Raw genomic sequence first — 13,900 nt, forward strand, 5'->3', positions numbered from 1 at the left:
ACGCGCCGAATTATATTACATAAACTGAAATTGTATTATTCTTTCTGTATTAATACTCACGTGTTTTATGGAATATTGATGGTACCGTCGTGGTACTGTGTACAACTGAACTGAAGTGATTTTCTCGCACAAACTCCCCATTCAGTGCGCGCGCGTACATTATAATTGCAATGGAACACTTTATCGCGAACTTACCCGGCGAGTTACACGTTAAGCTCGAGTCGCTTTTAAGACCTTAACAGACGTCGAATACATTCAGTGTGGTATCATTGTATTGCAGGAATACCTTGAAACGACTTGACAAACCCTTATGCCCTTAATAAAATCTTATCATCTTCACGGTGTGATAATTAAGTGCAACCAGGGAGGTTTTTTTTATTTAGGAATTCAATTCAAGTTCAATTCATTTTTCAATTTACTAGTCTTTGATATGTAAAGAAGTATTTCCTTCATTTGCTTTGTACAGAATATTCTAATTAACAGAAATTATTGTAATGTTGGGGTATAAGTATAATATTATGTTAACAGCTCCCAGCTTCTAAAGTTGCTTAACATTTCATTTGGATTATCTTGGCGAATAAGATGCTCGATCTCTGGAGCCAAGAAGGACTACACATTTCTGGTGAATGAACTGTTCTGAGCTTACCATTGGGGCCCTTTTGCATTTTGTAAAATGAAATTTAAGGATTTCGTGCATACTTTTGGTCAGTTTTATTTATTTTTCAGTAAAAATGCAAGTCTTCACAATTTCTGGTGGCAGCTGCCCCCCTCCCCCTTCCCGCTGCGGTATGGCCGTGGTTTACTTCAATGAGATATGTGATTATTCTTTCTAGTAACATCCAGGTAGTTCAGCAAGTAGGAAAAAAACAAAAACGACAAAAAAACAAAAACAAAATCTGCATCTAGCATCTATGCACATCACTATCGCGAGAACTGGTATTAAGGGAGAATGAAACGTTTGGAACAAGATAGCTTGTATGAAAACAGAAAAATCAAAGAAACAGATCAACGAAAGTTTGAGAAAGATGTGTTACGTCACCAGTGGCGTACCTAGGATTTTCCACAGGGGGGGGGGGGCAAAACCGCCCCCCCCCCAAAAAAAAAGGTCTTCAATCACAAATAAAGGATTTCTTACCAAAAATTGACATGCAAAAAAAAAAAAAAAAAAAAAGGTCTTCAAGCTCGTCAGGGGGGGGGGGCAATAAAGGTCTTCAAGCACGTCAGGGGTGGGGCAAAAATGTATTTCACGCTCGTCAGGGGGGGGGGGGCAGGGATACATCCTTTGCATGAGTTGTGGCTCGTCAAGGGGGTGAACTGCACCCTGCCCCCCCCGTAGGTACGCTAGTGGACGTCACTTGTGAACAACTCTCCCCATTACTTTAGCTTATATTTAATTTAAAATGCCTCTTTTATCACATCTATCAGCAGATCATGTGTTCTTTCTATAGGAGGGCATGTAATACAGATTTTTAAAGAATACATCATGGATTATGAGTTTGTATCACCACAAGAAAAAGCAGAAAGATATATTTTGAGGGTATTTTATAGTTCATCAGCGGGAAAGTTGTTCACATGTGACATCACACATCCTTGTCGCACTGCCAATGAGAGGTTGCACTTATAACATCATGAAGATGATACGACTTTTAAGGGCATTAGGGTTTGTCAAGTCGTTTCGAGGCATTCCTGCAATACAATGATACCACACTGAATGTATTCGACGTCTATCTCTGTTTATCTATTTTGTTCAGAATAAGCGCATTTGACCCCTTTATATATAATGTCTTCTTATAGATATAGACTTTTCAAAATAAAGAACCCACGAAAAATAAGACTTCTAAACTTCTATAACCGCTTTTAGACGTGTAGTTTGGCTTCCAATGAAAGTTTGTTGACCTTTTGACCTTTCCCTGACCTTGTCTTGACCCTTTATATATTCTGGATAAGGACTTCTGACGATGGACTTATCAAAAAAAAAAAAAAAAAATGTACACACATGCATAAAAACACGGAAAATTAGCTTTCTTCACACCTTTAGTGTAATTTGCCATTTAAAGAAAGTTCGTTGACCTTTGACATTTCCGGCCATAACTTTTTAACGGAAGGTCAAGAGTGTATGATTGTGTTCACTTTTTTGTTCAGTATAACAAGACAAACAATTTGATATGTCATTTGACAGAATCGGGGCAATTTAAAAAATTGACCCATATTGACCACATTTTGGCCACTAACATGGTCAAGATGACCATTAGAATTTTGTCACCAAGTTGAAAGTTGTTCCTTGTGATGTCACCAATCACATAAAAGTGAAAAATCAGACTTAGCCAATTTGTCGAAGTAAATTACATATGCTGCCTGACTAATGGTGTCGATACACTCTAAAAAAAGATTACCCAATATTGGGTAAAATGGGAACATGCATGTTGGTTGGGTAAAAAGATACCAAATATTTTATAACATGCATTTTGTCAATATGGGACAAAAAATACCTACAACATACATGTTTCATTTTTACCCAATATTGGGCAAATTTTTATTCAGTGTTTTAGATTGTATAAAAAACAACATAAGACGTAAAATCAAATCACGAACATTCTGGTCAAAGACCTTTATCAAAGTGGTGTTTTTATGTTGGTATCATTGTTAGCCGTCCATTTCAGCATCAGGTTGTTTTTTTAAGATGGACGGGCTTGTTGAAGAGAATGCCGTTTTGAATGTCTTTTTATTTATTTCTCATTTTCAATCAATTGCCCAATTTGAAACAAAAAGAGAGTTTTTCCCGATACGAAAGGGCGACCATGTCCCCTCGCTGTCATGCTACACGCTGCAGCTACACAGTCCCACCAATGAAATTGATTTCAGACCGATCAAGGCTATTACGTTATTACCAATGCAATGTCATTAAGTCGGTCGGTTTGGAGTCGGTTATGTTGGTGTGACCGGAAAATTGTGCTGCAGTCACACTACGGAAACCGACTCCAGACCGATCAAAGCTATTACGTTATTACCAATGGCATGTTACCCTCGGTTTTGAGTCGGTTTCGTTTGTGGGTATTGTGGCACGATATAGTTTTTGAAGCCATGCACACCGGCGCTTGAAACTGACTCAACACCGAGAATAGCCATGTTACGGATGAATGTCATATGATCGGTCGGTTGCAATCGGTTTCGTTGTTGCATGGTGGAGGTGTCGTAGCCGAGTGGTTTAAGCTTATCGAATGACTATTCGTGGAAAGTCCGGGGTTCGAACTCCGGCCGCGGCACCTATGCCCGTGAGCAAGGCATTTAATTGACAATACTCTTTTATCCTGCTTTCAAATAAATGGAAATGCTTTACGGATTAAACTCGGTGTGCACTTGTCAAAAAAAATGACTGAGCATATACCAGTGACCTGGAGGCCGACTCTGATCATAGGTGGCATAATGAGACAAACCTTTTGAGGGGGGCAGACATGGAGGATGGGGAAAGTTTTCTAAAAAGCTGCGATCTTACACAATGTACCATTTTCTTAATTTTTCTTTCTTTAGGCCGACTTATTTTTTGTTGGTTGTGAAACTTTTTTGGGGTCCATTGCCCCCCAAGCCATCCCCAATCCCCATCTGTACACCAGTGACGTGAGCTCAAGCCCGTTAACCTGGCGACGAGTACTGAGCGTCTACTCTTTATCAAATTCATTAATACCGTGTTTACACGTGCATCGGCTTTTGGTTCAGGACCAAAAGCCGATGCAGAATCGGCTTTTGGTTTATCTCGCACCGCGTTTACACGCTGTCACAGCTCGCGGCGCAGAATCGGTTCGCGTGGCAAAAACCTGAAATGATACGCGCACCAACAACGTCATAATCAATACAACGCTGGATCCGTGCGCTTACAAGTACGTCATAATGGTAAATAATGGTAAATTATGGTAACTAATGGTCATAATGGTAAATGAATTGCGCTCATTGCCGATGCAGAATCAGCTTTCTGTTTACACTAAAAAAGCCGATTCTGCATCGGCTCGCGGTTCTGAACCTACTACTTTGGTAGTGCAAAGTTGCCGATTCTGCACCGAAAGCCGATGCAAGTTAATCTACGCAACAAAAAAGCCGTTTCTGCATCGGCTCGCGGCGGTTCAGAACCGCGAGTTGATATAAACACGGTCTATTTTATTCTAAATTCCTTACGTCAATGAACTTGTATGTGATGAATGCGGGCAAGATCCATCCAGTCGCTAAGAAGAGAACCACCAGAATTCTGTTTTCATATCGTAACTGAAAATAAAAAAGAAGAGTCACAGCAGTTCAAACATAAAGAGGATTTGACTCGTTTTGATAAATCGATAGACACTGATATTCTTTGAATGCTTCACATACTTCTGTCGACAAACTAAAATACAAGTGAATCATTAAACATAAAACGTTTCAAGACAACCACAAAATGTAATGTAAATTCAATCATTAAAATAGGCCTATTTCGGTATGACATAAAGAAACTGTTAAACGTATCAATACTAGCAAACTAGTGCGTAATGTGCAAAAGAATTGAGACGGCGGATTTGGCGTATCGGGTACATTCATGAAAAGTTGCGAGTGAGCGATGCTCGCTAGCTAAAATTCCAACATTAATTTTTTTACACAAATCTAATTTTGTGATAGATATTGACAGAAAATTATATGATATTGCATCCTTTTCTTTCTTTTGCCATTTTTTTGCGGGGGGGGGGGGGATGGCACACACCAAAGGCCCCCATCTGTACGTTACTGTCAGCCCATGACTACCTGAGAAGATAGGGAGATTCTAGGGGTGACGTTACTGACGTCCGGTTATTTTCATAGGGGGGCAACACATATTTAAGATTTTTCGATTTTTACCACAAAAAAAATATAAAGAGAAGTAGTATATATTTTGTAGTTTTACGAGCACGCCCTCGTATAAATAATACATGACTTCAAGAACGTACAGAGAACGAGATACATTCAAATACAATCAAAGAGTTAATTAAGATGGAATTTACTGGTTGGCATAGACATTTCAAACTGACTATAAAGGTGAATAATCAAAGCTGAGTAACTTTGAACCTGATCATATACAAATAATGCATGCAGCCGAGTGCGTTAGTGGAAATGCAGAGCACGCGAGGTTTCTTTAGATAGGAGTCGCACTGTGCATGAGCCGCTTGCGGCGAGTGCCCAGTGTGCTCCATCTGAAGAAACCGAGCTTTCTCTGCATTTACTTTTACGCACGACAGAGCAAGTGCATTATTTGTTTTATAAAATAGCAACACAGAAACAATTTTTAAAAAAGTTACAGTACAGTTTTGTTGGACTTCTACCGCACTGGTTTGCTCGAGCGTGCAATGTCAATTTTCGTTGCACACCTTTTGCACTACCGTGCAGTGCACAAAAAAAGTTGGATGTCATGTGACGCGTATTGACCAATCGCGATGCTTGAAATAATACAGCTATTTTATAAAGGTTTATATATACTCACTGCAAGGAAACCAAGTATGTTCCACATGAAACCTAAGGGGAGACCAAGGCTGAGAACAATCTTTTCAAAGCCATTGATGTTGATACCGTCATCGAGGACCAGAATAACCATGCTGGTCTGTTAAAGTATTTGAAAAAAAAGTTCACTGTAAATAGCTGTATTTATAAAGCGCCTTTTGCCCGAGGATACAAAGCGCTGCTATCATTACCCCGGCTTAAGCTCGAGCTACCATCACAGGCGCTCAGTGCATGCAAGGAATTAATCCTGCCTGGGGGCCGTTTCATAAAGCTGTTCTTAAGTTAAGAGCGACTTTAAGAACGACTGGTGAACCCTTATACGCGCTAAACAATCGCCAATTCAATACCATTTACCACAAAAAAGGATCACCAGTCGTTCTTAAAGTCGCTCTTAACTTACGAACAGCTTTATGAAACACCCACCTGGTATCCATTCACCTCACCTGGGTCGAGTGCAGTTAGATTTCTTGCTTAAGGAAAACACGCCATGGTTAGGATTCGAACCCACGACCCTCTGTTTGAAAGGCGACAGTCAGAACCGCTAGACCACGACGTGCCCGCGTATAACTGTATACGTTAATCTCGTTTAATTACTTTTGATAGTTCCTGTTGTAAAAACTAATAATCATACAACATTTAAAACATTATGCTTGACAAATAAGATATTCATCACAAAATTAATTTTTAATGGATAATAGAAAATTCATGAATAGAATCAATTGAATCCAAAATGATAATACTGTGTAATCCATAAGAGCGGTTCTTTAGCGTAAAACTAAAATATTAGTTTTGTTGTAAGACTCAATTATTAACCCAAACCATTTTAATTTGATTGTTCTTTTATTGAATTAATGAAGTCTCCCTTTAATGTGTAACATTATTACAAATCTAGTTGACTTTCAGTGACAGATGGAATAAGCCTGTTTATCATATAACACATACATATTAAGTTATCACAACGTTCAAAACAAAGGAAACAAAAAAAGGGAAAAAGACAGCGAAAAAGGCAAAGCATTTCATACAGGTACATGTATGTAATGATGACACTGAAAAGGTGAAAACGATTAGAGAGAGCGAGAAAGAGAAAGAGGGAGAGTGGGAGATTTATTTCTAATTGATCTAATGCCAATTCGTCGCAATGACCAACTCGTCTTATATCATTTGGTCTACCATCAGTTCGTCCACTATCCACATGGTCTCCTTGCCATTTGATCCACTCATCATGTCGTCTATTACCAGTTGGTCCAATATCCATTAGTCCACATACCATTTGGTCTAATAAGACTAAAAATTACAACAGGGCGAAATGAATGAAATTAGACCAACCGGTTATGAGACGAAATGATCATAGACGAACTGGTGATTGGACGAAGTGATTATTGGACCAATGGCTGTTAGACGAAATGTTGATGGACGGAATGGCATTAGACTTAATAAAGTTAAGGTAAGCAATGTGATGAATGGACGAGTTGGGAGTAGACGAATCGGCAGTTTACCGAGAAAGAGAGAAGGTGGGGGGGGGGCTGTGGCAGAAAAAAAAATAGAGGGGATGGGAAAAGGAGGGGGGGTATCGATGTAGTCCCATTTCTGTATCAGCAACCGTTCCTACCTCCAGCTGCGAATCAACTTAGGGAGAGTAAGAGAGAGAGGGGGAGAAAAAGAAGAGAGAGAGAGGGGGCGGCAGGGCAGAGGAAAATGTGATTTAAAGAGGGTACTTGAAGAGGGAGAGGGAAAGAGGGGCAGGGGGATCAAGTTCCAATTTCTGTCCGATCGATTGTTCTTCTCTCCAACTGAAGATAAACTTGAGAAGGCGGTGGGAGAGAAAGAGAGAGAGAGAGAGAGAGAGGGACTCGGGAAGGGGCAAATAAAATGTGATATAAAGAGGGGGACGGATGGAGAGGGGGAGGGGAGGGGCGGGGGATATCTAGTTCAACTTTCAGTTATTTCAATCTATCAACCGCCCTTACCTCTAGCTGCAAATCAACTTTTAACAAATCAACAAATAGGTACATATTGCCGCACAGGTCTTGAAGGTATAAATTGGCGCCCACGGTTCGGAAGATTAAATTCTTCGCTCGTTTGTACTTGATGCCCATGTAGATACTGAAACCGATTTGAAATGGAAAGAAGATACACACGATGATCAATCGAGCCTGCAGAATAGAACAGAAAAAAATCATTCATAAAGTGGAAGTTCACCCTGACAATAAGTTGATTGTAAACAGAATAACAGAAAAATAATAAAAACAATATTGGGGAAGGTTTGAGTTAAATCCATGAAGAATACTAAAAATTAATTATTATTATCGTGTATTAAAATTAACCACATGTGTTTCATAAATGACATATTATGTACACGTAATATGTGAACTGGATATTAGAGAGCTACTGTCATGACTGTCAAAGATTATATCGGAATTTTAAGCCCATTCCATGAGTGAAAAATTATAATGTCAAATCGGTAAATTTATCCAAAAAAACACATTTTAATCCTTCACAAGACAGCCGTTTGGGGCACATGCATCGATAGAATATACATAGTAATAAAATGGATTAGTGACATGCACTTTGAGGGAGGGGGGAGGAGGTTTACCAAAACTAAAAATAGGCCTTTAAAACGATGATTCTGGCTGAAAATGTTTATATCTAATTAAATAGAGTAAAATTCACAAAGCAAAATGCTGAAAATTTCATCAAAATCGGATAACAAATAACGAAGTTATTGAATGTTAAAGGTTTGCATTATTCCGGTGAAACGGTTCTAGGCATGTCTTTATGAATATCCATTAGGTGGGCTGATGATGTCATATCCCCACTTGTTCTTTTGTATTTCATTATATGAAATTAGGTTTATTCAAATTTTCATACCAAGAACTTAAACAATTGGATTGACAACTGATTAAGTGCATTAGTTATTTTTGCTGCAACTTATTTCATAATAATGGAGACACATTATTTACACATTTATTTAAAAATGAAACAACAACGATTTCATATACTAACATAATAAACAAGGAAAGTGGGGATGTGACATCATCTGCCCAGCTAATGAATATTCATGAAGACAGGCCTAGCATTGTTTCACCGGAACAATGCAAATATTAAAAATTCAATAACTTCGTTATTTTACACTATTTATTTAGATATAAATAGTTTAGCCCGGAGCATCCCTTTAAAGTAGAGTGCCTGGTGGATCGAGTATCATTCCTAACTTACCAATTCGACAGAATCGTCTGATGTTTCTAAGAAGTTTGTGATACAGTAGACAAAGATTACTGACATGCTAAAAGCGAAGACGAACAACTCGTAGGCATGTTCGCCTAGAACACCGTTAACCACGTAGAACAAACAAAACACTGTATATAAAAAAAAGAAGAGCAACATTGAGGGAGTAATAGTTATATACGTTCACTCATTTCATTTCATCCCTTTCCACAACAAAAACAAAGCAAATAAAGTCTGGACATCTCAGAGCCATTCACTTTAAATTCCAAGGATTTATAATAAATCCAGATCGGCTATGAATAGTGACCAGCAGAATTTTGAATTTTAAATCTTCAAGATTAAATTTTAAATCTCAAAAACTTTAGATTCAAATATTTATATTTAAAGATAAATGCCAGTTGTGGTAACGATCTCAAAATGACTTTTTACAGAATCCAATATAATGACCACCCAAGTGTCTGTTTGTATGAATAAAATATATATGCCAAAGAATTCTGGAAGAAATTGTGTAATTGCTGAGAAATAAGCAAAATAAGCGCAGATTCGGGCACTTCCGTCGGGTCTTTATTCCAGCAATAATAATATACACTGTCCCACGTGTGCCTATATGTGTTGGCGATCTTCAGTGTGATCGTTTTTACCTTTGATTTTATGATTTCACAAAGTTCAGTTTATGTAACTGTACCAGATCTAGATCCACGATGATATAGTAATACTTAACTTTGGTTTTACAGACTTTCTCATGAAATCAATGTTTACTGCAACTACTTTCACGTAGCTTTAAATCAACAAGGTTTAAATCTAAATCTAATATTCGGCTGGTCACTATTCACAGCTGATCTGGATTTATTTTAAATCCTTGGAATTCAGAGTGTTACGAAAAGACACAATTCAAATTACATTGAAATATAACAATAACTTCATAAAAGTAGTTGAATAATTATTGATAATCATGTAACTTAAAATATGTTTTGTAAAGCATAGCTTGAGAATCACAGCATAGTCCTCTTAACTGCTATAATAAAGCATAGCACTAGCGTACCTACGGGGGAGGGGGCAGAGGGGGCAGTCTGCCCCCCCTGACGAGCCACAACCCATGCAAAGGACGTATCCCTGCCCCCCTGACGAGCTTGAAAGACCTTTTTTGCCCCCCCCCCCCTGACGAGCTTGAAATCCTTTACTTGTGATTGAAGACCTTTTTTTTTTTTTTTTTTTTTTTTTGCTTGTCAATTTTTTTTTATGGTACGAAATCCTTCATTTGTGATTGAAGATCTTTTTTTTCTTTTTTTTTGCTTGTCAATTTTTTTGGCGGACGGTTTTGCCCCCCCCCCCCCTGTGAAAAATCCTAGGTACGCCACTGAAGCACAGGCATAACAATGTGTATTAAAACTTAACACTACTATCATCGCTCTTAAGCGTAAACCAGTTAAACGTTGTTAAAGATAGAAGCAAGACGGTAAATATGAAATTACTTAAAACAATTCTTTACTTACATTATATTAATATGAAGTAAGATAACAAAGGTAAAATCATTTAAAACAAATCTTTACTTATATTGATAAGAAGCAAGATAAGTAAGGTGTGAAGTCATTAAAAAAAATATTTACTTTGGCCTATAAGAAGTAAGATAACGAAGTTGAAATAATTTTAAATAAATCTTTGCTTACATAATAAGAAGTAAGAAAACGAAGGTGGGATCATTTAGAACAAATCTTTACTTACAAATATTAATAAGAAGTAAGATGGCGAATCAGAAATCACTTAAAACAAATCTTTACTCACATATATTAGGAGTAAGATAAGGAAGGTGAAATCATTTAAAACAAATCTTTGCTTACATATAAATTATAATAAGTGAGATGGCGAATATAAATTACTTAAAACAAGTCTTTACCTTCATATATTCATAAGGAGTAAGATAAGGAAGGTGAAATCATTAAAAAAAAATTTGCTCGCATATAATTATTATAAGTAAGATGGCGAATATAAAATAACTTAAAGCAAGATTTTACTTACATATATTAATAAGGAGTAAGATGGCGAATGTGAAATCATCCGAAGCCTTCTCTACAATGGCTACTCTGTCAGAGGTCAATCCAAGAATGGCTAAAATGGTCAGCAGACAAGCGACCAGGAATATCTTTTCTTCACGATTCAATTTTGAAAACTTCCGATACTGAAAAAATAAGTGAGAGAGAGAAAGTGTATGAATTATTATAATTTTGATGTTGATTGTGATGATTGAAATGAAAATTCATTTAATTCATTAATACTTTGGAATTGACGACTACTGCTGCTGCAGTTGTTGCTACTACTACTTACTACTACTACTACTACTACTACTATCATTACTTAAACTACTGTTGCTATTATTACTACTATGGTATCTACTACTACTACATTTCAAACTACCGCTATTACTGCTATACTACTACTTCTACTACTCTACTACTACTACTACTACCACTACTACTACTACTACTACTACCACCACCACCACTATACTACTGTTACTTATACTTATGTTACTATTATTACTACTATGGAACCACTACTACTACTACAAATACTACTACTACCACCACCACCATCACCACTACTACCACTACTACTACTATAATACTACTACTACTACTTCGACTACTACTACTACTACTACTACTACTACTACTACTACTACTACTACTACTACTACTACTACTAGTACCACTAGTACCACTACTACCACTACTGCTTCTACTACTACTACTACTACTTCTACTATTACTACTACTACTACTACTACTACTACTACTACTACTACTACTACTACTATCATTACTAAAACTACTACTACTACTTCTACTACTACTACTACTACTACTACTACTACTACCACCACCACTATACTACTGTTACTTATACTTATGTTACTATTATTACTACTATGGAACCACTACTACTACTACAAATACTACTACCACCACCACCATCACCACTACTACCACTACTACTACTATACTACTACTACTACTACTTCGACTACTACTACTACTACTACTACTACTACTACTACTACTACTACTACTACTACTACTAGTACCACTAGTACCACTACTACCACTACTACTTCTACTACTACTACTACTACTTTTACTATTACTACTACTACTACTACCACTACTACTTCTACTACTACTACTACTACTTCTACTATTACTACTACTACTACTAATACTACTACTACTACTATCATTACTAAAACTACTGTTGCAATTTTTATGGTACTACTACTACTTCAAACTACCGCTATACTACTACTACTTCTACTACTACCACCACCACCACCACTATACTGTTACTTATACTTATGTTACTATTATTACTACTATGCTACCACTACTACTATATACTACTACTACTCCTACTACTACTGCTATTACTACTACTACTACTACTACTATTATCATTACTACTACTACTACTACTACTACTACTACTACTAGTAGTAGTGCCACTAGTACCACTACTACCACTACTACTTCTACTACTACTACTACTTCTACTATTACTACTCCTACTACTACTACTACTACTACTACTACTACTATCATTACTAAAACTACTGTTGCTATTTTTATGGTACTACTACTACTTCAAACTACCGCTATTACTGCTATACTACTACTACTTCTACTACTACTACTACCACCACAACCACCACCACTATACTACTGTTACTTATACTTATGTTACTATTATTACTACTATGCTACCACTACTACTACTACAAATACTACTACTACTACTACTACTACTACTACTACTACTACTACTACTACTAGTACCACTAGTACCACTACTACCACTACTACTTCTACTACTACTACTTCTACTATTACTACTACTACTACTACTACTACTATCATTACTAAAACTACTGTTGCTATTTTTATGGTACTACTACTACTTCAAACTATCGCTATTACTGCTATACTACTACTACTCTTACTACTACTACTACCACCACCACCACCACTATACTACTGTTACTTATACTTATGTTACTATTATTACTACTATGCTACCACTACTACTATATACTACTACTACTCCTACTACTACTGCTACTACTACTACTACTATATGCATTACTACTACTACTACTACTACTACTACTACTGTTACTACTACTACTACTACTACTACTATCACTACTACTACTACTGTTACTACTACTACTACTACTACTACTACTACTATCACTACTACTACTACTGTTACTACTACTACTACTAGTAGTAGTACCACTAGTACCACTACTACCACTACTACTTCTACTACTACTACTACTTCTACTATTACTACTCCTACTACTACTACTACTACTACTACTACTACTACTATCATTACTAAAACTACTGTTGCTATTTTTATGGTACTACTACTACTTCAAACTACCGCTATTACTGCTATACTACTACTACTTCTACTACTACTACTACCACCACAACCACCACCACTATTATATACTACTGTTACTTATACTTATGTTACTATTATTACTACTATGCTACCACTACTACTACTACAAATACTACTACTACTACTACTACTACTACTACTACTACTACTACTAGTACCACTAGTACCACTACTACCACTACTACTTCTACTACTACTACTACTTCTACTATTACTACTACTACTACTACTACTACTATCATTACTAAAACTACTGTTGCTATTTTTATGGTACTACTACTACTTCAAACTATCGCTATTACTGCTATACTACTACTACTCTTACTACTACTACTACCACCACCACCACCACTATACTACTGTTACTTATACTTATGTTACTATTATTACTACTATGCTACCACTACTACTATATACTACTACTACTCCTACTACTACTGCTACTACTACTACTACTATTATCATTACTACTACTACTATCACTACTACTACTACTGTTACTACTACTACTACTACTACTACTATCACTACTACTACTACTGTTACTACTACTACTACTACTACTACTACTATCACTACTACTACTACTGTTACTACTACTACTACTACTACTACTATCACTACTACTACTACTACTACTACTACTACTACTATCACTACTACTACTACTGTTACTACTACTACTACTACTACTACTATTATCATTACTCCTACTACTATC

The 13,900-nt window shown here is 36.7% G+C and overlaps 1 protein-coding gene across 1 annotated transcript in view; it reads right to left on the reverse strand.

Moving 5' to 3' along the window:
• Positions 1-13,900, reverse strand: part of LOC129276485 (uncharacterized) — a 31,908-nt gene that overhangs the window by 12,137 nt on the left and 5,871 nt on the right. Inside the window, exons 2-6 of the mRNA XM_064109642.1 lie at positions 10,732-10,891; positions 8,707-8,846; positions 7,458-7,643; positions 5,474-5,590; positions 4,168-4,254 (exon numbers count right to left, since the gene is read on the reverse strand). Of these exons, the coding sequence (XP_063965712.1) occupies positions 4,168-4,254; positions 5,474-5,590; positions 7,458-7,643; positions 8,707-8,846; positions 10,732-10,891 (690 nt within the window). The remainder of the gene's footprint in view (positions 1-4,167; positions 4,255-5,473; positions 5,591-7,457; positions 7,644-8,706; positions 8,847-10,731; positions 10,892-13,900) is intronic.

Source organism: Lytechinus pictus, chromosome 14 (genome assembly GCF_037042905.1).
Source record: "Lytechinus pictus isolate F3 Inbred chromosome 14, Lp3.0, whole genome shotgun sequence".
In the NCBI taxonomy this organism is placed as follows: Eukaryota; Metazoa; Echinodermata; class Echinoidea; order Temnopleuroida; family Toxopneustidae; genus Lytechinus; species Lytechinus pictus.